The following is a 27,122-nucleotide window of genomic DNA, read 5'->3' on the forward strand; positions in this document are numbered from 1 at the left end:
GTGAAAAAGCATCTGAAGTCAACCCTATCAGGTACTTCCATAATTGGTCAATGATAACAAGAGTTGTGAGGAATATGGGAGGAAGGTATATCAGTGCTGTTGTGCCCTTTGTCAAGACTGCTAACATCGGATGTTCTTGCTTGCCATATATGAAGAAGCAAACCTGTTTTATTTAGCCGTATAGCATTTCTAGAGTTAAGGCAGATAGCAGTAGTTTAAGGGGTGGGAAAGTATGCAAGTTAACCATAACAATGTCTGGGCACAGCGTGGCCAAGGTCAGCTCAGCTGCAATGGGAGGGGCACCTCACGCTTCACATTAATTGGAGAATGTGATTGATGACTGTAAAATGAAAGAGTGAGTTATGCTTTGTTACAGATGCTTGGGGGAGGGAGGATTCAGTTTCTGGCTTAACTTTGTTAGTGCCGAAGCTATGCAGAATAATAAAAGATTCTTTTAGAGGAAAAAGCCTCAAAATTCTTTGAAAATCTGCTTTCTTTCGGAACCATGTCACCCTTTTCAGTTTCTGATGGAAGAATGTCCTTTTTACGACATTGCACCTGGATGACATTCGACTATTCAACTAAAATAGGAGAGAGGAAAGATAGGCTGCTTTAATGAGACCATACTTTTCTTTGTTTCTCTCCTTACCTGAGAATGTGAGCATGGAAATGCTGCCATCAAACAAATACACATATAAGTCCAGATGGATGCAAAAGAGCTTGATCATTAAAGAAGGTGTGAGAGAAAACTCAGTTGTTTACTGGATGGGAAATTGCTTGAATTTCTGTGGTTGTAAATATTCAGGAATACGTGCTGAGACAGTTTTACAAGCACAGAGGCTTTGTGAGAAAGGCACACTCTTGGATAAATCCTGCTGTGTAGTTCATGTCATTGAAGGAAACATCAGCATCCCTATTCTATGCTTGTGGAGCAGGTTAAAGAAGCACTTATTTCTGTATAGATCTTCATTATTTAACCTGGAGTTCCTTCCAGCCTTTTGTGCAATTTTTTTGCATTTATTTTGCTGTTTTGTACAGACATTTTAGCCTCCATCGATCATCTGTGTGATAAAATAATTTAAGTTCAGTTTTTGGCTCATCTGAAGAATATAAACCCGCAAAGAGATACTTGGCATGTTGTTTCTTAAGGGAAATAGTTTCAACATTGGCCAAAGAGCACCTGGAGCTTTATGTTCTGTTAGCTATGTCAGACATGTCAAATTCGCGATGCGACATGACATCGCGCAACATATCAGGATGGTTTTGCCATTGCTGGCAATGGGGTGGGCATGTCTTCTGGATGATGCGTCCTGCCCATGGGCCGGCAGTTTGACACCCCTGAGCTATGTTCTGTTATCACACAATGATGAATTATCTGTTTAGATGCTATTTTACTAAACACCTGATATTTGCTTAGGTGGCTAAACAATATCCTGAATTAAGCCTTTATTCCACAGATTTTTGAGCATTTCAGTGAACATCAGCTGAACTACATAGAGTGATAGAGGGAGCTGGTTTTTCATGGGATTTTATTGTATCCATTTTGCATTGCTCTGGCTAAATCCTTTCTTCTCATGATGTCTTTGGTGAAAAGGGAGGAAAAGAGAATGCAAACATCTGCTTTTTATAAGCCAGTCCAAGGCTTCATAACTTGATCTTAACAATCATGAATAATTTTCCAGTCACAATGTGATGAAGCCTGGATTGCTGTGGCTAATTACTCTCTCTCTCTCTCTCTCTCTCTCTCTCTCTCTCTCTCTCTGTGTGTGTGTGTGTGTGAGAAGAAATAATGCAAGTTTGTTGCCACATCTATCAATACACAAATACAGCTCTGCTGTCATATCCATAAATTTCTCACAAGTCATAAATACAGCTAAACACACAAGCCATAAATACAGCTCTTGGCCATATCCATTATTTGATGAGAAAACAATAGTCTGACTTCTGAATTTAGCTTTGAAACATGAAAGTATTAATAGTAAATGACTCTTAAAGCAAGCAAGGAACATTTGTCCCGTAGCTCTGGAGCTTGCTTCCAGAATGCTTGGTTCCAGGACAATGGTCTGCACTGGGGGTAGTCACTTACTTTTCCTTTTGAATTTCCTGGCTCTTTTTGCTTCTGCTGGATGATAGAGATAGATGTACTAATAACCTGATTTTAGTCTCTTAGAGAGGTCTGCTGGCTTAGGTGTGCTGGTAGGCATTCAGCAACACAATGAATGCTGAAAGTCAACTGCCAGTTTATCTTTTTTCTGAATATAAATAGGAAAAGGTGTCAACCCCCTTTGCCTTCTCTGGAAAAATGTTTTGGACCAAACCTGCTTGAAATAATGTCAAATGGCATGCAAAAAGCCGGTCTAGAAAGCCAGAGTGAAAGCAGGTTTGTTGGATGCCCCTGTCTCTGAAAAGCTGCTTTGGTCTCTGAGAGCCCTAGATAAAGGTGTAGGTAAAATTATACAAAGTTAAACCCTTTGTATCTGAATGGGAATTTGAAGCACACATCTAATTGAGGAGGTTAGACATCAGTCATCATGTCAATTATGCTCTATGACAGTGGTTCTCAACCTGTGGGTCGGGACCCCATTTGGGGTCGAACGACCATTTCATGGAGGTCGCCAAACAACGCAGTCTGCCATTTTTTCCCCTTTTCCTTAGCTGTGATACTCCCTTTTATTCTATTGGCTTTTGAACGCCAATAGAATAGACTCTCTTGAATAGAGTCTAATTCTATTGGCGTTCAAAAGCCAATAGGAATTGTCCAGGCTGTCTCTGCCCTGCTGAGCCCGCCAAAAGTCCCATTCTGCAAACAGTGCTGCACCAGTTGAGTAGTCCTCGACTTACGACCGGTTGAGTAGTCCTTGACTTACGACTGGTTGGGGGTTGCGGCATTAAAAAGGTTGAGAACCACTGCTTTATGAGGATTCATCCAGATTTATCATTTGTCTATATCACCACATATTCTACTGCACATCTGCTTACCAGTTGACAATATGAAACAAGCAGTCTGTAGGCATTCTCTCTTGTATGATTAACTGAGTAAAGGAGAGTGGAACATGCTATTAAAGTTTGCCCCCTTCAACATACCATTTGACATTCTGCATGAATTAGGGTGCGTGAGAACATCTGAAGTGGAGGGGCTTTTTTGAAAGCTGGTGGTATAATCTGGAATCTTCTTGCTTTAGAACAGGCATGTCAAACTCGTGACGTCACGTGACATCGCGCAACGTATCGGGCTGGTTTTGCCATTGCCGGCAATGGGGTGGGCGCGGCTTCCATGTGACGCGTCCGGCCCACGGGCCAGCAGTTTGACACCCCTGCTTTAGAGGGCCAAAAACAATGGGAAGAAACCATAGTGGACAGACAGAAACAGATACAGACAGCAGACAGACATAGATAGACATAGATAGATGGACATAGATAGATAGACATAGATAGATAGATAGATAGATAGATAGATAGATAGATAGATAGATAGACAGACAGATCATTTAGTGATTGTTCAAAGTTACAAAAAGTGACTTATGACCATTTGTCACACTTGGTCACATGATTAAAATTCAGGCATTTGCCAACTGACTCATATTTATGACGGTTGTAGTGTTCCCAGTTCATGTAAGCCTCTTTCCGACCTTCTGACAAGCAAAGCCAATGAGGAAGCCAGATTCACTTAACAACTGTGTTACTACGTTAACAGCTGCAATGATTCACTTGCCAACAATGGCAAGAAAATGGGGCAAAACTCCCTTAACAAATTTCCCACTTAGCAACAGAAATTTTGGGCTCAATTGTGGTTGTAAGCACTACCTATATTAAAATCCCATCAAATAAATAATAAGTGGTAGTGGTCGTCAATATTATTAATGTTCTATGCCAGAGGTCTTCAAACTTGGCCCTTTTATGACTTGTGGACTTTTACTCCCAGAATTCCTCAGCCAGAGTTGAAGTCCACAAGTCATAAAAGGGCCAAGTTTGAAGATCCCTGTCCTATGCTAAGCACATTGGGCTCTAAGCGTACTTCACAGTTCTCGATCTGTAGCTACAATCTCTGCATCCTTCCATTTAAGATCAATGTTTTTCAGATCTTCCTGAAATGTTTGGCACCAGGTTTTCTTTCTTTGGCCTTCCCCTTTGGTAGCAAATGTAATACTTAATACAGTAAAAATTGATAAATATAACCTTACATGGGGATCTTTTATAGATCTTCCATAATTTTTAAATATGAGTAGGGGTCCTGAGAGAAAAATGTTTAAGACATACTGACTTAGATAAAACTAAGGATATCCAGTATATTAGGTATATGATCAGTGTTGATTAATATAACATATGTAGGTAGTTCTAAATGACTTACAACCATTCATTTAGTGACTATTCAAAATTGCAACAGCACTGACAAAAGTGACTTATGGCTTTTTTTCACACTTAAAATCGTTGCAGCTTCCCCCTGGTCACATGATCAACATTTGGACTCTTGGCAACAGTGCCCCAGTGTCAGGTGATTACCTTGTGTGACCTGACAAGCAAAGTCAATGAGGAAGCCTGAGTCACTTAACAACCTATTGTGGTGAGGATTACTTGCATGCATTTTGTACTTTCTGTGAGCTTCCAGATATTCTTTGGTGAGAGAGGATGGTTGTGTGGGCAAGACAACATATCTGTCATCCATTATTGTGTGCAGAACAGAAATACTATATTTGTTGACTGCCTCTGAGAGGATTGTTTTAGGGTCATCTCAGATCTTGTTTTTTTGAAAATCCAGCAAGCACAAAATAGTAGGTCAAAGAAATTCACATCTGAGTCAGATCTGTGATCTTGAGCAGACAAGCTTTCCATGGCTCCAAGAACACCTCATCCAGTCCTTACTGTTCTTCCTCTGGGGAGGAGACCTAAAGCACTCGTAGCCAGACCTCACCTAATTAACTTAAATATCAATGTCTGGAACTTGTGTCTCCACTCTGGGTAGTAAATGACTGAGCTTTTCATACTGCTTTTGTCTGGACAACTTCTTACACAAAGACCGAACTACTTGTGTGTGGATATGAGTGTGTGCTATTATGCATATAAATGATTAAAGAATGCTGGGTCCAATATTTTGTAGCATTTTGACTCTGCCCCTTGGAATTTAACAGAATAACAAAGCTGGAAGGGACCTTGGAAGTCTTCTAGTTCAACCCCCTGCACAAGCAGGAGGCCCCATACCCTCCCAGACAAATGATTGTCCAGTTTCTTTTTAAAAGCCTTCAGTGATGGAGCATCCACAACTTCTGAAGCAAGCTGTTCCACCGGTTAATTGTTCTCACTATTGGGAAATTTCTCCTTGGTCCTATGTTTTACATTCAGCAATTTTAAGAAATGTAAAGAATATTTGGGGCCAGCAAAATTTTGCCTGACAAGTGAGTCAACATGATGGAGGGCAGCTGTGGCTTCTGATCTCAGCTGCAATTACTTTTCCTCAGGAGTATCACAATGTGTTCTGCAAAGGAAATCCTATGCCTTTTGGAGTGTGAACTCTCTGCAGAGGCTGTTCTGCCTAGCAGAGCTCAAATTACTTGGAGCAGAGGGAGCTGCTAGCATATGGCTAAGGAGAGACCCCCTGGCTGGAAGTATATTTAAACCTTCATAAAGAAACAGCAGTGCCTCCTTCCTCTTGCTGATACTTCCTCCCAAACAGAGACAAGTGTGTGCCATGTTTTATGACTGCTTATGAAAGAGGCTTGCCTTGAGTGGTTTTTGTGGCACTCCAGGGACCCCAAATACCTTTTTTAAGAGATCACCCGAAAAGAGCGCCTCAAAGGCAAAGGTGGGGAAACGGGGTTGGCCAATGAGAAGGCGAGTTGTTCTGAGCATCCACTCCTCATTGTCTCTGCAGCAGCAGCCGCTGCAGCCACAGGCTTCCAATAGCAGCCGAATTTTGGAGAGCCCGTGCCTCTTGCCAAAGAATCCAGAGGTGGCAACAGAAGTAGCAGCAGCTGCGTGGGGGATATGAATGGGACTCCTTCTCTCTTAGCTCAGGGAGAGGCTGCCAAACTCTTATAAACTGCGGCTGGGGAAGGGAAGAAGAACCAGCAACTTGCACAGGCAAAAGTAAATGTGTTTCTCTGCCTCTCTTGAATCTGTGGAAAGTAAAGTTCTTGGAATGGGGGGAGAATAAGGAGGGGGGGGGGAGAGGACTTCTGCTGCTGCTTTGAAAAGATTGATCCAATGCATTCTTCACAACTGGACTGGATCCTTTGTGATGCTTGAGGTGGGAAGCTGAGCACGTTGCTGAGTTACCAGAGAAAAGGAGGGAAAGCCATGGATTTCCATGACAATGTCCCCCTGCGGGCCGTAGGATTCTGTGCATCATTCTTTTTTGTCCTCCTTGTTTCATTTACCTGTGCCCAAAATGGAGTAGTAGAATCTGAACCCACCCTGGAAGAAATCCCACAAGGCGCATCTACCTTGGCTTTTGTATTTGACGTGACTGGCTCAATGTACGATGACTTAGTTCAGGTCATTGAAGGTGCCTCCAAAATTTTGGAAACCTCTTTGAAGAGACCCAAGAGGCCACTTTACAACTTTGCATTAGTTCCCTTCCATGATCCAGGTAAGGCAGTATTTTCAAGCGGTCTAAAATTGGGAATTACTTAGGAAGACCTGCCTGCACAGATAGTTGGGGATTTTTTAGGTTTATTAAAATTTACAGTCTCTCTCTCTCTCTCTCTCTCTCTCTCTCTCTCTCTCTCTCTCTCTCTCTCTCTCTCTCTCTCTCTCACTCACTCACTCTCTGTGTGTGTGTATGTGTGTGTGTGTGTGTGTGAGAGAGAAATGTAACAAATAAAAGGACCAGGGATGTATGAGACCAGGTTGTCTTCAAATAATGATCAATTAAAAAAGACATTATAAACTTTAGAAAAATAGAGACCGTACCGAATTATTTCCATTCAAAGAATGGTGATTGGAAAGAAACTCTCACAGAAGAAACTTCAAGAGACTTTAATTAAATGAATGCAGTTCCTGCAACATATTAATGTGCCAAAAGAGGTGCATTGCTTGGGAATTATCACTATTAGATTTACATAAGGGTTTTATTTTTGCTGGATTGAATTATGAATTGAAAATGGAGTTTATAACCCCAGAACATAGCTTTATTAACTGTAAATGGTATCTGTGGAGCAAATATGATATTCCTAAACATCAGTTTGTATTCAGTATACAAACATGCTATGTCATGTTTTCAATCAATGTTTTAAATTTTTTATTCTAAGTGGAATATATATTTTCTTTTAGAAGCCCTTCCCTCAGAATAATAAACATGAGTCCCATACAGGTGCCTTCACTCATCTGGTATCTCTTTGACTGGGAGTTTACAACTCCCTTCACCCTTAGCCAGCACAATTAATTCCTATGGGATCTGTAGTCATCCGGAGGCTCCAGGTTGGAAAAGGCAGGATGTGTTTTATATATTCTCTAAATATATAAATACTCCCCACTGAAGCTCATTGTATTTCTCATGAAAAGTTCTTGAGATACAATCAAATTTTATGGCTGATGCTTCAGCTGTCTCCTCATTGTCCTCTCTCTGCCTTCCTTCTACATGCTAATCTGCATTCTTCCTGCTTTCTCTCTCACTCGGTAGCATCTGTTTTGTATTCTTCTCTTTGGACTTTCTTTTTCTTTTTGTCAAACATCTTTGAATGATCCTTAAAAGAAAGAGAATGAAGAATTCTGAGGCTAGGGCATAGGGCAGTGAAAGTACAGAAACCATTTCAAACACCAAACAAAATCTGTTTAAAAATCTGACCTTACAGTTACTTCTTTCTCCGGACCTATTGTGGAATGAAGTCATCTGGAATTTGTTTGAGTTGTGGGAATGATAAGAGATGTTGCTTTTCAGCTATGAATCTACTTGCTCTTTAAGGAAAAGGTAGCTATTGAATGATGAAATTCTTAGTATGATTCATAAGATATTAGGGATGTATGTTTAAAGCCATTTTTCACTAGATGGTCTAGAGTTTTCCCCTCAGAACAAGAATTCATTTTCTTTCTTTTGTTTTCCCTTTTGTTCATGTGAGGCACCAACATATTTGAGAAAAACTGCCATTGCAGTGCAATGTGTACCAGCAGAGGGCCCAAAGATCTAATATTCGAATCCCATTGGAGTATTTTAGATAACATTTTTAATCCAACTTTCTTCCACATTGCTAGGGAATTGGATGGGGCTAAACTGATTTCAGTTTGAGCAACTGACAGTGTTAGGTGACATTGCCAGATCCTCAGAGTATGCTGAAACACAAACACAGTTTAAAACACATTAACTACAAGCTAGTTTGTGGTGTGATTTTTCAAAACAATAGTTTTTGTGAAAAAAAACAACTATGTTACAGGATAATGACTTGTCCAGATTTTTCCAGTTTTAGAAATGCAATGAATTACTAAAAAGCTTCTGTCAGAAATGTGAACCCTACTTTTATTGAAGATATGCTTCCAGATGATAACTCTTGCTCTCTCTTATTAAAGACATTGACCTGTTTTTTTTAAAAAATTACTATTTTGTCAAGAAGCCACGTGATCATGTTGCTTTATGTATAAACATAAACATCATTACAAAGGGAAGAGCGTTTAATGTTATTTTAAAGAGTCTGGTAAATCACTCGCTGTTATTTAAGGACAAAGATATTCCTTGTAAGATGTTCAAATTGTTAAAATATGCCAGCAAAGGAAGTATTTTCATCATGACCAAAACTTAAAGAGCAACAATAGCTCTTCTTCCTCTGACTTTTCTTTAAAAAAAAAAATCAAAGAAAAGCTGCTGAGTGCCAATCACAGTATATACTGAAGGGTTTTTTTTTTTTTGTCAGTGTTGCCCTGGAAATAAATGACGGCTGCATTCCTGGAATTAGGAAGTAGACTATAAAGGGAAAGGGATTCTTTATAGACATAAATTTTAGGTGAACATAAAAAAAAACCTTTACAAGATGTGTTAGCATGCACCTATTCTTCTAAGCATTAAATAACTATGCCCTTTGGTGGTCTTGCACAACTGCTTCAAAAACTGAGACTGTTATGTGTTTGTGCAAACAGGCAATATTTTACTTAGATTGCTAACATAAAGCCATTCTGTAGTGAATTTGATATATCCTGGATCCTCATTCTAGCAATGGGATGGAATTTTTTATCACCAGGCATTACATTACTCCTCTCATAAAGTAGCCCATGTGTCAGAAATAAAAAAAAATACAGTTAAAACATATTTTAAATGTGATTTGGCCAATTTTCACTAGAAAATTAATGGATTTTCATGTAAGAGCTTTGGAATTTTGTGAAATTTGGCTCTTATTGGAACAGAAAACCTTAGAGAGAGAAGCATTCAGATCTATCTGCTAGTCCTTTCCTCAAGTCCCACAGAAACAGAAGATGCAAGATTAGAAAAATTTAGCTGATAGAAGAAGTGTATAATTGATGCAAAAATGTGAACTGAAGAATTAGTTGGAATTGGGAAAAGATAGTTGGGGGAAAACCCTAGAGCAATATTTCTCAGCCTTGGCAACTTTAAGATGTATGAACTTCAAATCCCAGAATTCCCCAACCACTGGCCTAGAGGTCAGTTCTTAAGCCCTTTTCAGTTAAGGCTTTGAAAGTGGCAACAAGCCAGTATTTTGGGTTTGAAGGAGACATATTCATGAGGGAAAATATTGGGAACACATGTTGATTGAGCTCAAATGCTGAAAGGGTGATTATTAAAAGAAGGCTTTGGTGCTACTTGAGTCTCCTCAGCATGTTCTGATATTGGCAATACTTGTTAGGACATCCAGTGTAAGCTGGGATTCTGCACATTCTCATTTTAATTTGGATTGACTCCCCTGTAGATTTGGTCTTGGACAAAGTTACATCTTCTTCCTGAGTTTTCAAGCCAATGTAAAGTTAATTGACAGCTGGTGGCAGTGGTTGGAATTTCCTTTTTGGAATTATTGTTTAATCGTGTTGATTATAATTGGTTCATTACTTGCTCAGGATCTAGATTTTGTAACTGAAGCAAACCTCTACTGCTCTGTCTCTTTAAGCAAGGTTAAAAAAGGAGGTTCTGGTGATTCTCCTGTCTCTGTTGCTGGGTTTAATCAGTTTTAGAAGGGGAGGAAGAAGATGGGGGAGGAGACAAATGACATGTGGGGTACATCAGGTCTCAATGCATTCATATTTCCTGTTTATAGGAGGCCATTGGATGAGGTCATTGGGGTCAAACATATTTGGCATGCTGATGATACCCAGCTGTACATTTTAACCTCAGGCCAATTAGGTGATGCCGTCCAGGTCTTGTCCCAGTATTTGGAGATTCTAGGTTTCTGATGGGAAAAAATAAGTTGAAGTTCAACTCTCATAGGATAGAGTGGTCACTAGGCTACTACCAACATCTGGAAGCACTGAATCTTTAGTTCTGAATGGTGACCACACCGATCCTTTTGAGAGGGGTGCACAATTTCGGGATCTTGTATTCATATCCCATGGCTGTGGCCAGGAAGGCATTATTATGTGGACTGGGAGGTTCTTAAGACAGATGCACATTGTGTGGCTATTTTCCAGTTATTGGAGAAATAGAGGCAGAAAAAAAAGTAGTCTAAGGAGTAAGCAACACTGAGTTCTTATTATAGCTTCTTCCAACAAGTTCCAATAGCAAAGCTGGTTAAGAATTTGGAGAAATATTGTTTTGTACATCAAGAGGGCTACAAATGGGAGAATATTATTTAATATAAGAATGCAGTTGTAACAGAGAGGCACTTTTCATTTGCTCTTTTGGTTAATGGCTTAAACATTGGTAGTTTTGCTAAATGATTTTTTAAGGCAATTGCCTATTTAAGAGCATCTCAGACTGACAATCTCTTTAACCTAGTGCTGGCAGTCTTTCTGGAAGTCCCCAGAAAGCTGAGATGAGATGAAGGAATGTATTTAAGGTGACTGTTTCCTTAATATTAGATAAGGCTTTACCAAAAAAGACAGAAGAGGTAGAGAATTGTGTAAAGTATGAATATACCAATGCTTATGTATAGTGTTTATACGAGTGCAAATCAGAACGACCAGTTTTAAGAGAAATAGGACATCTTTTATTAGAGAAGGCCGCCCATGGCTCTTGTCTTTTACAATCTTAAACATCTTTTATAGACAATCCTTTCAGAGTATTTCTTCAGATATATTCCATAGCTGACCCAAAATATGATACCAGTGCCAAGATTTGTATGAAATCTTCTGTTTGGACATGAATATTCCTATCGTTATGAAGAAGTTAGGGCCCTTACTAGGTCCAAGACAAATTTAAAGGTTCCTGGAAGATGTTAGCCTTCATGAGTGACCAAATGCTCACTCCCTCTACTCCAGTCTTGGTATTCTTGTTATGTAAGAGTACAAAGAACCAGATAATAGATGAGAAGGAGAAGAAGTAGTAGATGACACTGAATTTGCTGTTTTGGAAAGCTGAGTAATGCATTGCTTCTTCTGTATTACTTGACCTGTATCATTTCTTCCTGACACGTCACCTCGTGTTAGGAAAGGAAAAGAGGGAAGAGTAATCAGGCAACTCCAAATAGTGCAAGTAATAGTGCTTCTTCATAACTATCATTGTTTCCATCATCCCTACCCACTTGTTCAGTGTAATGCAGTACTTGCTGGAAATGATGTCATCTCTCATGAGTTCTCCCAAGGCTTTAAGATCTTGGTTTTTGCTCAACCCAGCACTAATACTACTTTAACCAAGTGGTTTAACTTGATTCTTTATATGTCATGGACCTATGAGGATAATGATGCTGATGATTTCGTTAAATTGATGATAGCTACCCATTTCAATAGATTCATGGCTGGCTTTCAAAATCTAACACTAAGATAAATTAATTAAAACTAAAAATAAAACAGAACAGACCCAATACAGCAAGTCAAACAGCACAACTCCCCCTCCAAACATATTAACCTCAGTTCTGGGGTTAAATCCATATTTTTATTTTTATTTTTTATTATTATTTTAGACCAACAAAACAAAACAAAACAAAACAAACATTACACACATACACATGTAATATATCCTTTTTTGTTAACAGCAGTTTGTAACAGTACTCTTCTATTCTTTACATTTCCCCCCTCTTTCTTCTTTGAAATATTTGTCCTTATTGCCCCATTGTTTCTTATTTACATTTTCCTTCTTTCATATTCTACTACTTACTAGGAATCCAACATTATTCATTGTAATAACACTCATATTTTTTATAAGACTCGACCGGAATTCCATCTAAGCATGGTGATCATACAAATATTCTCATATTATTTAGTGCATATACTGTTTTTACTCTAATACTATTTCCAACATTAAAATTCACCCCTTTTCACCCAAGTATATTTATTTAATTTTATTTTTCTTTGACATATATAATAATTCCTCCTTGAGGAAACTTGAGAAAGCACAGGACTTTTATGAGAGTTACTTTTCACAAGGAGAAGAACAAGAAAGTAGGGAAGAGCCGGAGAGTAAAAGTTATGATGAAGATCTATTAGAGGAAGTTGATCGAGAGCGAGAAATACAAAAGTTACAAGAAAGAGAAAGGTTAGAAAGAGAAGCAAAAGGAAGACTTATAGAGACAAGAAGTATAAAACAAAATAAAAACAAAAAAATAGATCAAGTTAAAAATGGGAGACGTAGTTAAGCTCTTTTCTATAAATATTAATGGATTAAATATATTAAGAAAAAGAGTTTAGATGTTTAACAATTTAAGGAAATTGGATGTAGATGTGATGTATCTTTAGGAAGTTTAAATCCATATTTTAAGGGGTTTTCAGAACCCCTGGAGAGTAGGTATCTGTATCTATGGAGGTGGTGTTCTAGAGGGTAGGAGCCACAATACAAAAAGCACACTCAGTCCCACAAAATGCCAACTTTTAGTAAAAGGGAATTAGAACTCACCCACTCTGTCTGAACAGATATGCCTGAACATGGGCAAAAACAATGGAAGAGAGATGGTCCCTCAGATAATCATGCCCTACGCCATGAAGGCCTTTAAAGATAACACCCAGCACTTTAAATTGCACCTGGAATGCAACTGACAGTCAGTGCAGCTCGTGTAGCCGTGGTGACAACTGGACACAATGAGACACAATCATAGCATTTTGAACAAATTGCACCTTCCGGATTGTCTTCAAAGGCAGCCCAAGAGATTCTTACAGGAATGAATCTGATAATTGGAATTCATTGTGAAAGCTGGCTTGATACTTGCACACAATTGTTTCCCAACTGTACATTGCTCAAGGGAGATGGGATATAGAAATTACAACTGATTTGTATTCTAGTTTCACTCAGAGTGAAACTAGGGAAACAGGAAGGAGAAATAAAGTTTCTTCTTATTTAAGAAGACGCCAAATTTAAAACCACATTTTTAAGCATCTTACCCAGGCAACCATTTGCAATTGGCTCTGTACTTTAAAACATGGAAAGTCAATAGTCTGAACTTCCTAGACTCAAACTTTTTCTGTCCCAGTCCTCAGTTCTCACTTCTGTTTCGAGGAGAAGTTCTGCAACTGGAATGCAGTCATATTATTTAAATTAGTGCTGGGCATAGAAAGAGCTTAGTGCGGGAGCATAGAGAGGGTTAAATGTAAGCAGGAAGCCCAATATAATATGCCTAAGCCACTAGTTAGTTTTCATGAACCGCAGTATCTCAAGGGAAGCTGAATATCATTGAAACATTTCCTGCATTCCTTTAGGCGGCACAATGGTATGCTGAAAATTGGTTTTGCAAAAGAACTCTCTTTTTTTAACAGTCAGTTAAGTTTAGCTGGAATTGCCCAATTGTTTTACTAATAATTGCTTTTAGAAAAGAACAGGGGTCAGCAACCTGCAACAGTGAAAGAGCCACTTGGATCCATTTCCCTCACAAAAAAAAAAATCCTGGGAGCCGCAAAATGTGCGCGTGCGCACGTGCGCGCACATGCGCACAGAACACAGGGCTTGATTGAAGAGAGGAGCTTAAGGCGAAACATGCACCTGCCCTGCCCCCCATCCAGCTCTGGTATGAACGGCTCTGCAGTCCTGGCTTCTCTTCCCTTCGGAAAAGACTGCTCTCCCCTCACCCCGCGCTCTCCCTCTCTGGGACTTTCTTCTTGCTGCCTTTTGGCGCAAAGGTTCCCAGGGACCGGAGGAGGAAGCCGACGGGGAGAAAGAGCTACTGTAGTGAATGTTCTGAGGCAGCAGAAGACGGTCACTCGGGCTCGCCTATCTCAGCCTGCTGCAGGAGGCTGGAATTGAGGCTTCTGGTTTGCTCTGGGAGGGGTGCTTGGAAAAGGGAGGATGGGAAGTGGAAAGTGGGAGAAAGGACGCCTTCCAGCTCTCTGGGGTTCTTTCGCTGGGAGGCGAGGAAGCAGCAGTTCTGCTCCGTGGGAGGTGGGAGCAGGCAGCCTCTCCTTCAAACTTTGCCAAGTGACTCCAGGAGCGAAGCGAGCTACGAGTCCTGGGAATGTCAACTTTGCGAAAGAGGGAGGCGATGGTGGGATTAAAATAAAATGGGGGGGGGAGGTTGAGGAAACCCAGCAGATGCTTACATCAGAGGGCCAGCAAGAAAGGCAGGGAGAGGAAGAAAGCTTTCGGGGCTTGTGCACAGACATAGCGGACTCTTTCTCGTCTCCTGCCCTTGCTGCATCTCCTGTGGATATCATTTGCAGCTCTCTGTGTCTCTGACACTCAAAGCCATCCTGCAGCTTGCTTCTTGAAGCGATTTCAATCAGCCCCATTCATTGCCAAGAATCCCCATGGAAGTCAATGGAGGTCTGCGGCGAATCAAAAAGCCAGCTGCAGCACCTCCACGTCCGTTGATTTGACCGGCTCAGTGGCCCGGGGACGGGCAGGAACCGATGCCCCCACTGCCCGCCGGGCTTGCTGCCTGGCCCGGGGAAACACAAGGCCGGCTCAGCGGCCTGGGGATGGCCAAAAACCAATGCTCCTGTCGGCCGCCACTGCCGCCCAGCCCGGGGAGACGCGAGGCAGGCTCAGCGCCCCGGGGACGGCCAAAACCCAATGCCCCTGCTGGCCGCCACTGCCGCCCAGCCCGGGGAGACGCGAGGCAGGCTCAGCGCCCCGGGGACGGCCAAAACCCAATGCCCCTGTCGGCCGCCACTGCCGCCCAGCCCGGGGAGACGCGAGGCAGGCTCAGCGCCCCGGGGACGGCCAAAACCCAATGCCCCTGCCGGCCGCCACTGCCGCCCAGCCCGGGGAGACGCGAGGCAGGCTCAGCGCCCCGGGGACGGCCAAAACCCAATGCCCCTGCCGGCTGCCACTGCCGCCCAGCCCGGGGAGACGCGAGGCAGGCTCAGTGCCCCGGGGATGGCTACAAACAAATGTCCCCGCCACTTGCTGCCTGGCCCGGGAAAACACAAGGCTGGCTCAGCAGCCCGGGGACGGCTACAAACCAATGCCCCCGCCGCCTGCCGCACGGCCCGGGAAGATGCAAGGCTGGCTCAGTGGCCCAGGGACGGCCAAAACCCAATGCCCCTGCCGGCCGCCACTGCCGCCCAGCCCGGGAAGATGCGAGGCTTGCTCAGCGGCCTGGGGACGGCTACAAACCAATGCCCCCGCCGCCTGCCGCACGGCCCGGGAAGATGCGAGGCTGGCTCAGTGCCCGGGGGACGGCCAAAAACCAATGCCCCTGCCGGCCGCCACTGCTGCCCAGCCCGGGGAGACACGAGGCAGGCTCAGCGGCCCGGGGATGGCCAGAAACCAATATCCCTGCCGCCTGCCGCCCGGGGAGACACGAGGCCGGCTCAGCGGCCCGGGGATGGCTACAAACCAATGCCCCTGCCGCCCAGCTCGGGAAGATGCGAAGTCAGCTCAGCGGCCCGGGGACGGCCAAAAACCAATGCCCCTGCCGGCCGCCACTGCCGCCCAGCCCGGGACGACGCGAGGCTGGCTCAGCGGCCCGGTGAGGGGCAGGAACCGATGCCCCTGCCGGCTGCTGCCCCCACTGGGCCTACCGCCCGGCCCGGGGAAGGGCAGGAACCAATGCCCCTGCCGGCCGCTGGCCCCGCCAGGCCTGCTGCCCAGCCCGGGGAGAAACGAGGCCGGCTCGGCTGCCCTTCCGCCTGGTGCAGGTAAGCCCCCTCCCTCCTCCCCACTCACCCTCCATCTCAGGGTCTGCTCCTGCTTGGCCCACTAGGGCCGCAGCTTGCGGGAGGGCTGGCCCTTTCAACGGAGGCTCTGCTGGGCCGCTCCCAGCATTGATCCTGGGGCTTCCCCGCGCGGCTCTCTGGCCACATGCACCTCGGACTGGGCCAGCCCCGGAAAGGCCCTTCCTGGCCACCCTTCTCCCAGGGGGCAGGGCATCCGGCTGCAGGGCCAATCGGGAGCAAGGGGCAAATCTGCATGTGAGAGAGAGAGAGAGAGAGAGAGAAGGGAAGCACAAGTGCCTCTCTGTCTCTCTCTCTCTCTCTCTCTCTGAAAATGGTGGAGAAGGCTCCGGAGCCGCAGGAGGTCGCTCAAAGAGCCGCATGCGGCTCCGGAGCCACGGGTTGCCGACCCATGGAAAAGAAGAAAGAAAAAAGTCATTTGGGGAGAATGAGATGTTTTCTTGTTTTGCAATTTCAAATAAAGAGAGGTAAAAGTTTCATTTACAGGCAGATCAAGTCTTTTTTTTAAAAGTGTTTTGCATATCCATGTTGTGAGTTTGTCCCATTTGATTAGCTGATTCTTGATGACCCAAGTTGTATTGGAGTCCTCCTAAAAGATGTTGGTTTTGAAAAGGATTGGAATGTTCTTATTTATGGTAATTCACAAATACTATTTCAAAAGCAGTGTATTCCTATAGGAGAGTGTATAAGAAGTACTTTTCTTCCAAGTGACTAAAGCAGCTATGTCATTTCCCAGGCATTTGTAGCTGCTTCATAAACTGCTCCTGGCTGTCTCCTTATGAGTGTGGATGTACAGTTCACAGTGAAGCAAACTATTTTAAAAAATTAATTATACTAAGGTTGATATTTCATAGGAGGTCTTTGAAGCAAAATTCTTCTTCTGAAGAATTTGCATAATTCTACCACACATTTGATATCAATTAATTAATTCATATGTGGTCCAACCTGCAGTTTGTTAATGATTATGAGGACATTATACTGAATAGCTTGGTTGACATTATTGCAATGCTTTCAGATAGTGAAATGAAATGGTATGGTTAGGATCTAGTTAAACTTAAAAGGTCTTCTTGGGATCCAATTAAATTAAATGCTAAGGGAAGTCCTTTGGTTATCAAAAGAAAGCAAAGCTGGAAATGCCTCTTAAATTATTTACTTGATACTTTTATCCAGTGGATTTGCACATTCTTTCCAAGTTCTTTGGTTCGTAGTTGTTGTAGAAATTAAATCATATATAATTTTCTTTGCTTTTGCCTCTAACATTGCCTGACAGAAATGACACTATATTGCTTGCTTTTGTTCCTCCAGTGGCAGAATTAAAATATTTGTGGATATTTACTGGACTGCATCTAGATGTTTGAGTTTTAGAGTGAAAGATTCAAATGCAAGTTTGAAATATAATTGTCTAGGAAAAACATGGTACAGATGATTTTTAATGACTTCTTATCACTCATTTTACTAAAACAAGAAATGTTTACATTGCTTCTCTCCTCAGGCCAGGAGAATTGGATCACAGAGTTTTTTAGATTTGGAAGCAATATGAAGACTTAAAGTTTATTCCAAGGCAACATAGAAAATAGTATAATAACATAATAAGACACAGGAATCAAAGAATATACAAGCATACTGAGGCTATAATATAACCCAAGACAGTAATCAAAGAATATTAACACAAGGCAGTGATTTGAAAAATTCAAGAATACTGAAAAATATCAGAAGACAAAGGAAGAAATTTATTACATTCCTTCTGCTAATCAAAGGACCCAAGAGAGATAATGATGGGTGGGTCCTTTGAAAGCCACCCTCATTCATGTCTCTGACTAACACACTTCTAATATCATCACAAACATTCCATATAAATTTATCCATTAATCATTGAATAGTCAAGGAGATATCATACTCGACTCAGTGCTGAAGTGTTTGCTAAACCATTTCACTAATTCTCACTAATGCTTGACTTCCAGCATATATTATTATTCTTAACTGAATTTAGTAACCAACTTCCAACTTTGTATTCATGCAAAAGTTCCAGAATTCAACCTCACTTTACTGAATTCTTTCTCTAAACCAGAAAGCATATTATTAACTTTCTGACACTGAAGCATTTCTCAGTGTAAAAATCTGGACATTATATCTCCTGCCTGTTCTAAGGCAAGCTATACTTCTCAGATTTTGTTCATTGTCACCCTTGTCACACTTTCAGTCAGAATTTTGCCAGGATCTTTTCAGGCATAATCAACTAATACCCCTGTAGTTTTGGCATCCATTTTTGTTACTTTTTCTTTGGAAAAATTGTGTTATTGTTTCCCTGTACAATTATGATGCAGTATTCAAATGCACATTCACGTTGTGCAGCTACTTTACAAACTGCATTGATACTTCAATATTTCTCCAGTTATAATATCTATACCTGCAGTTTCCCTGTTTTTCAACATACTTCCAGGTCTTACAATTTTCTTGTCATCTATAAAAGCATCAGTCTACACATCTTCTTCATGATCTGTTTTCCTTGTTACCTTCTGGGAGGAGGCTTCGTGGTATCTGAAGCAGAACACCAAGATTCAGTCACAGTTTTGTTTCATACAGTATTAATCTTGTGGACTCTAAAGCTTCATCCTTCCGTTATGTATTCAAGATGGACAGTGATTAATATTTATATGTTACTTATACGTAAGAGTGTAGGTCTGTACATATGTTGTATATAGTATGTTTAAATGTGTGTTATGTATGTGTACCCTTTGAGAGCAAGCAACTAAATTTCATTTTTAATGTGTGCCATTGTGCCCACAATAAAAAATGACAATAAAGGTTATCTATCTATCTATCTATCTATCTATCTATCTATCTATCTATCTATCTATCTATCTATCTTCCCTATATCTTTATGATTCCCATTCAAAAATTGAAATTTCCCCTTCTCTCACTTCTCTGGCTTCCCAAATAATAGATTAAAATGAACCCATTGCCTCACTGATGATCTGATGTTTGCTGTGTCAGTTATTCCTAATATATTCCTTTAAGAGTCTCACTTCATCCTCCTAGAAGGATACTTCATTCTAATTCCATCAGAGAAATGGCTACATTTTGCTGCCTTGTGGGCCAATGAGCAATCTGTGAACACCTGGCCAATAGGCGAGTAATGATTGACAATACTTTGTGTTAAAGCTATTGATCAAGAAATAATAATAATAATAAGACTAAAATATTATCTAAAAATATGATTATGAAGGAAAAGGAAATGTTAGTTAAATTGACAGGTTTTGAAATAGTGCAAAAGGTTAAATATCTGGGAGTATATATTACAGCCTCTAATGTAAAATTGTATAAAAATAATTATGAGATATTATGGTTAAAAGTACAAAAGGACTTAAACAATTGGAAAAAATTACAATTATCCTTGTTGGCAAAAATTTCAGCTGTTAAAATGAATGTTCTATCAAAGTTTCTTTTTTTTTGTTTCAAATGATACCTATTTTGAAAAAAGATGCCAATTTGGATGAATGGCAGAAGGGTATCAATAAATTTATTTGGGCGGGGAAAAAACCAAGAATTAAATTTAAGATCTTACAAGACGTACGGGAAAGAGGATGACTTAAGGCGCCTAATTTGAAATTATACTATGATACGGTGGTTTTAACACTGATTACTGATTGGCTTAATTTAACAAATAAAAGTATACTTCACCTTGAGGGATGGGATTTATTATATGGGTGGCATGCATACTTAATTTATAACAAAAAAGTTGACCAGGCTTTTAAATCTCATATTTTAAGAAGTGCTTTATTGCGTGTCTGGAAGAAGTATTATTATAGGTTAAATTATAAAATACCAATTTGGGGGATTCCTGGACACGTGATAGAGGGGGTATCTATGGGTGTGAATTTGGATAGGATTTCTTATAAGGAACTACTTAGATTGGTAGGGAATGATTGGCAATTAAAACCGTTAGTTGAGTTAAAGCAAGAAAATATTGTAGAGTCTTGGTCCCAGTATAATCAATTGTTGGTTAGGTGGAAGTTAGATCAAAAGGTTGGTATTACCTTAATGGATGAGAATTTGGTAAAACAGATTAAAGATCAAAATCGAGTGCATATAAAGAGAATTTATAATGCTTTAATAGAATTGGATTCGGAAATGGATTTAGTTAAAGATTGTATGGTAAAATGGGCCAAAAATATTCAAGATTCCATTGGATATATGGGAGGTAATTTGGGTTAGAAATGTAAAATTTACCCAGGCCCAAAATTTAAGAGAAAATTTTTACAAAATGTTTTATAGATGGCATCTGAATCCTAAAAAGTTGTCTTGTATGTATCCCAATTTACAGCCCAAATGTTGGAGATGTGGTAGCTTGGATGTAACTTATTTTCATATCTGGTGGACTTGTAGAAATATAAAAGCTTTTTGGATTAAGATTTGGTGGAACATTCAAAAGATTTTTAGGAGAAAGATAAAGTTTACTCCACTATTATTTTTATTGGGTGTTATTGTAGATTGTGATGCTAAAGAAATTAATTTGATGTTGAATTTGATAACAGCTGCAAGGTTATTGGTAGGGCAATATTGGAAGAAGGATTGTTTGCCTACTATAGAAGAATGGACGCTTAAAGTGTCAAATTTAGCAGAAATGGCGAAAATTTCTGCTTACTTGAAGGATCATTCACAAGAAAGATACATTTCGATCTGGAGAAGATGGATAGATTATATTCAGAATAAATATGGGACTAAAAAGTTCCATTTAGTTTATGAGTAAATTTTAGAGTATTATTATTAATAGTTTATTATAGTTGAATTTTTATTAGTTTTATTATTATTTTTAGTATTAGTATTGTTTAACAATTTGGATATTGTATTGTTTAATAATATTGACTTGTTTATATTATTATGTTTATTTTTAATTTGTTTATACCTATGTTAAAGGGGAGTTAAAGCGCATTATGGACTTGGTTATTTATATAGTTGGTTAATGTTAGTTAGAGTTTGATTATTATATTTGTAACCCTGTACTCAGCTCTGGGAAGTGGGGGAGGGAGAGGGGGGTTTAGGGTGGGTGGGTTTTGGAGTGTATACTGTAATTTTTATAAAACTTTTCAATAAAAAAAAGAATGGCAAAAGCTGACTGGCGCTCTGCAAGGGCTTTAGTTTCAGACAAAAAGATGCCCATAGCAACATCTTGAATTCCATAGGTAATCAAAGATGTCAAATAAATCCCAGATGAAATATAATGTGAAAGTGTTTGGACAATTAATGTTTTGGAAATCCTCTTACTTACAGCATATTTCTCTTTTATTTACCACTGTGAAGAATGGCAAAATGTATAGGATGTGTTGACAATGCATGTGATAAGTAAAATGTGTCTAAGTGTTACAGGGGTAAGAAAATGAATATGACACAAGATTGCTATCTGGATGGGAATCCTGTATACAGTGTAACTTGTAATTCCATCCTTGCATTTTTCTTGGTTGAAGGGATCTTGACATTCATTGCTAATATTTCCTATATTTTTCTTATTATGGAAATGAATGAAATGAATATACTTTCAGGCATCAGTCAACATTTCTAAATGTTCAACTCTCGATTTTATGAAAGTAAATCCAATCATCACTAACTGAAATAAAAAAAAATGGAAAAGGGAGTAAAAATAGTCTCCTATCTATATTAATGTATTTTTTTTCTGCAAAAAAAGTAAAAAAAATATTGTTACCATCTGTTCCATAAAGTTGTTTAGTGGCACGGAATATGTAAATAAGTGCATACAGAATGAGGTCATTCATATCAGGTCTTAGAATCAAATAAAACAATTATAAAGAATAGGAGAAATTCTCAGATGACATTTTGTGGGGGAGCTGTTTGTATACAAAATGGTAGATGACAAGTCTGGATTCACCACAAGGCTCTTTAATTGCAATGCAAGTGTTAACCTTCAGAGAAAGTTCAGTATAGAACAAAGCTGTCTTGTCAACAGGACTTTCTAGGGAATCCATTTTGGAGACTGGAGAATTTGAGAAGGAAAGTAAGAGTTCCCTCTTTACAGAGCATTTTCCCTTGCTGTCAGAGAACCCTCTGGCAATACCAATTTGCTGAGTAACATTGTTTTCTGAAAAATTAATGTAAAAGTTGGATAATTGATATTGGCGATACCTTTGCAGCATTTTGTGGGCAAGTCACTTCAATAAATGTGGAGACCTTTTCAACTGAGACAGCACAACCTCACAAAGTTTTCTGGTCTTTTACTGTTTGACATCTCATTTAGGTTTCCATGGGTTGGAATGCATTTTATGAATATCTGTATGTCATAAATAAATTTGCTAATCTTTTAAGGTGTCACAAAATTGTCTTTTTTGCTTCTAAACATTACAACTTGGCTAAACCCATAGAAGTTGGTTTTACAGGTTTTTCTTTTTCCTTTTCTAGCATTTTATTTAATGAACCCCTGATTTTATAACACTACGGAGCACTTAGAGCAGGGGTGTCAAACTGGCAGCCCGCAGGCTGGATGTGTCACGCACAGGCCACTCCCACCCTGGCTCCACAAAGGCAAAAAATGTTGTGATACGTCACAATACATCACGTGATACGATCAAGTTTGACACCCTTGACTTAGAGAATAATGTCAAAGTCTGGCCCAGCTCTTCTTTGCCAACTTATTTTAAAGGTTTAACTGTAGCTATAGGTTGAATTTTACTACACCTACAGCCTTAGTCTATGGGGAAAAAGTGCATACATTTAAAATATAGATTGCTTATGAGCCAAATAGAAGTTCCATTCGTCATGCTCAAACTAACTGTCGAGCTTAGCCAGGAACAAAAATATCAAAGGAAATCACACCTTTCAGGCATAAAAGTGAAATATTTCTTTGGAAATATTTTTTTAAGGAACTGGCCATCTCCCAGGGATTCAAGGGGTTTGAATATTTTTCTAATATATCTTAGGTTTGCAGAATTAGCTTGCGTAGCAGGATGTGTTCACTTAACATGTGCAAGGAACATCTGGAATCTCACCCATGCATGTTTTTTTTAGCCACAGTAGGTCTATTAGTAATATTAGTTTTGGCATTGATTTTGTGTGTGGAGGGAGCATTCACAATTAAAGTATTTTCTTTTCTTTTGGGTACCGTATATGCACAGTGATCAGGCAATTCCATTCCCCTTGAACAGGGGTAGGCAACCCAAAACACTCAAAGAGCCACTTGAACCCGTTTCCCACCAAAAACAAAACACCGGGAGCCGCAAAACCCTTTTGATATCTAAAATGAAGATAACACTGCATATATCCTTTTTTATCTTTATTATAGGTGTGTGTGTGTGTGTGTGTGAGAGAGAGAGAGAGAGAGAGTGTGTTTTGTGTATGTGTGTGTATACACACACACACACACACACACACACACACACACATTAAAAATAAAAGTAAAAATATGACTCTTGGGAATATCCATACTATTAAAACAATGATCACCGAGATAATGCTTTAAGAGAATAAAATTACATACACACACAGGTAAAAAAAGGATATATGCAGTGTTATCTTCATTTTAGATGTCAAAGGGGTCTCTCTCTCTGTGTCTCCCTCCCTCCCTCTCTGCCCTTGGTCTGCCACTCCTCTTCCCCCACTCTCTTTCTTTCTCTCTCTTTCCTCTCTCTCTCCCCCTCCCTCTCTCTCTCTTTCTCTCTCTCTCTTTCTCCCCCCCCCCATCTGCTGCTCACCTGGCAAGCTTCAAGTTGTTCTCCAACAATCTCAGGGGTAGGCAACCTCGTCTCTTTTATGACTCATGGACTTCAACTCCCAGAATTCCCGAGTCAGCCTAGCTGGGCTAGCTAGCTCTCTCCTGCCCTTCCTGCTTCCTGCTTCCTTCAGAGACCAGCAAAGGGAGGAGCTCCGCCCAGAAAGCTTTTCAGCTCCTCGGAGAACACTGTGAGTGCACTCTCTTTTACACATACACACACACACACACACACACACACACACACACACACACACACAAAACACACACACACACACACAGAGAGAGAGAGAGAGAGAGAGAGAGAGAAGCAGGGAAGCGCAATTGCCTCTCTCTGTCTCTGTCTCTCTCTGCAAAGGCAGAGGAGGCTGGGAGCCACAGGGGAAGGCTCAAAGAGCCTCATGCGGCTCCGGAGCCGCAGGTTGCCGACCTGTGCCCTTGAAAGATTTACAGGCAAGTGCATATATTTGGATAAGGAAGTTCTTAAAAAGCCAGATTGGATGTAACAGTATATTAAATGGATAAAGTACGCTATAAATAATCTTGTACAGGATTCCTTGTCCAATAAAGAAGTGTTTTAGTGAGTATCTGTTTTTTGGAGTCAAATTCCCTTTCTCTTGTGTGAAGATTCTTGAGGACGTTATTTGTCTTTTACCTCTTTGGCTTGTCTTTCTGCAAAATTGGTACTTTCTGATCAATTCTGTTCACCCCAACCACCACAGCTGCCACGATACTGTCTCAGACTTTCAAATCATCCCAAGGCAGTTGTTAGCACCATGCAGATGTTCAATCTGCAGGTAATAATATGGAATGGAACGATGGAACTAAGCATGTCTACAGTTGTGAACACCTAACCTATAAGACTTGTGCCTTTTCCTCCATAAAAGCTGGAACAGAAATAAGACTATGATACTGGCTTATGAAATGTGGAGCTACATCACTCATCTTTCCTAATGGATAACTGCTCTGTTTAATTGTTCTTCGCTCAAAATTTGCCGCCTTGTGAAATAGAGCATGTTCATAATCTAGAAGCTTAAAGCTTTGTTATTATATAGTTAGGAAAATATCATTAAACTTCTGGATAAAGAGGAATTAGAACGTATTTAATAACATAATTGAAAGACCCAGGGCCTTAGCTTTCATACATAATATAGTGTGATATTGTTCCGTATTAATAAAAAGAGAAGGATTGGCAACCAGGTACCTGCAGTGTCATTAGATGGCATATATCTACAATCCTCCCCCATTTTAGGAATACTTACATTAAAACTAGCAAGGTTTTGTTCTGACTTGAGATTTTAATGACAATATTGAAATCTGGTGAAATTATGAGTTAGAATATAACAGATTTTGGAGCTGTCAGATGAAACCTTGGGGATAAGGGCGTTGAATGAATTAAGCCTCTTTTTCATTTAAAAAGGGCTTTGATGCCTCTGGGATTGCATAAGATCATGCACTTATACTAAGTCCCTAAAAAGTTTTCCATCCTCTGAAATACAACATTGTATGTGTCTCACATTGTGTAGAATGCTTCATTCAGTAGCATTAAATGAGTAAATTTATCATGATACATGTCTGAGGTAATGTACATGTTGAGCAGAATCTTTTCCTTTCCTACTCTTTAACTACATGCCAAAGTAGGAGTGGAAGATGTCCAGGAATCTAGGACACCTTAATTTCTTTTTTCTTTTCCTTTGAGGAAGAAATTTAGTTTGTCGCAGCTGCATCATTTGGGACTTGATAAAGGACACATAAAGTCCTGTAACTTCAAATGTGCACCAGCTTCTTTGGTATGGTTCCATACTAAGTGCTTAATCTTTTTCACAATATAATGGCCAGCCTGCCCTGAGAAAATGAAAGCTAATTTTCAAGGTTAGGATGATTGAAAAATATCTTTTACATACCAAAAGTTATATTCTTATGGAATGCATGGTTTCTCTAGTTGAATGAACAATATTAATGTTGTATATTCCAGTTGTTTATTTCCTACTGGAAAGGATTTAATCTAGTGATATTCCAGATTGCTTACATTAAAACATTCCATCTACAATATCTTAATGGTTGGAACATTGCGAATGGAAGATTTCATTGTAATTTATTTGGGCTATCACTAAAATAAATTCTTTCTAGTGAGGATAAGCAAATTGGAATGCACCATTGTCACAGAGAGTTAGAAACCAAAATCTGCATAGAAATAGGTCAAACCTTCATACACTTTTCAGACTGAAATTGTGGCATGTAATTATGCTCTCAGTTTCACATGCATTTGCTAGGACAATCTGCTTCCAAACTTTATTGGGAGTAGCTCCTAAATTAGGATTTGGCATCATACCCATTTATTTTGGGATATTTCAAGTTATTTTGTTTTTGTCCTTGCTGTGTAAGGATTATGGGAATTAAATCCCCAAATATATATGGTTATAGAGATATATGTAGAGAGAGCAACAAGAAGGATTACCTATATACAGTAATTATCCAATTTATTATAAGGATACTAGAGTTTTATATCCCAGTTCAGCTCAACAAAGCTTTAATTTGTTTCTGTTTGTGTTTATCTAAAAATCAAGGCTGATTTTCTGGAGCCCTGAATAAATATCAAGATTACAGAACAGTAATATCTGAGGTTAGTTGTGTGAGAATATAGAATAGAATAGACTTCTTTATTAGCCAAGTGTGATCCAACGCACAAGGAATTTATCTCCAGTGCATAAGCTCAAAATGTACATATAAACAGCAAGTAATAGGTCATAGGTTACAACTATAGTTACAATCATTAATCATAAGTTACAAACAACAATTGGTAAGTCATAAGAAACCAATAGGAGAAAACACTAGGAAAGATGAGAAGATGAGAAAAGATGAGAAATGAGATAGCGCTGTGGGAATCAAGTGTTCAGCAGAATGATGGCATGGGGAAAAAAAAAACCCAACTATATGTCTGGTTGTTTTGGCATGCAATACTCTATAGCAGCATTCTGAGGGGAAGAGTTGAAACAATTTATGCTCAGGATGTGAGGGGTCTGTAGATATTTCTCAGCCCTCTTTCTGGTTCATGCAGTATACAAGTCTTCAAATGGAAGGCAGGCTAGTTGCAATTGTTTTTCCTGCAGTCCTAAGTTGTATATGGGTGTACATCTGAATTTTCTTCTTTCTACAGACCATTTTAGCTAGGCCAAGTATTGAACTTGAGAATTTTGCAAGCGATCATGTAGTTAGCCCTATATCGGGAAAATACAGAATTATTCTGTCATAATTCTGTAATTATTTTGCCAGAGATTTA

General features: G+C 40.0%; 1 protein-coding gene across 10 annotated transcripts in view; it reads left to right on the forward strand.

Moving 5' to 3' along the window:
* The window catches only part of HMCN1 (hemicentin 1), a 433,480-nt gene that overhangs the window by 147,845 nt on the left and 258,513 nt on the right, over positions 1–27,122 (forward strand). For 9 of the 10 annotated variants that reach the window (XM_039357620.1, XM_039357628.1, XM_039357622.1 and 6 more), the window contains exon 1: positions 6,179–6,583. The exons of the other annotated variant lie outside the window; for it this stretch is intronic. In XM_039357620.1, the coding sequence (XP_039213554.1) occupies positions 6,292–6,583 (292 nt within the window). In that variant the 5' untranslated portion in view covers positions 6,179–6,291. Of the gene's footprint in view, positions 1–6,178; positions 6,584–27,122 lie in introns of those variants that run through there. 10 annotated transcript variants of the gene reach the window in all.

Source organism: Crotalus tigris, unplaced genomic scaffold (genome assembly GCF_016545835.1).
Source record: "Crotalus tigris isolate CLP2741 ecotype Arizona unplaced genomic scaffold, ASM1654583v1 scf7180000018938.1368258, whole genome shotgun sequence".
Lineage (NCBI taxonomy): Eukaryota > Metazoa > Chordata > Lepidosauria > Squamata > Viperidae > Crotalus > Crotalus tigris.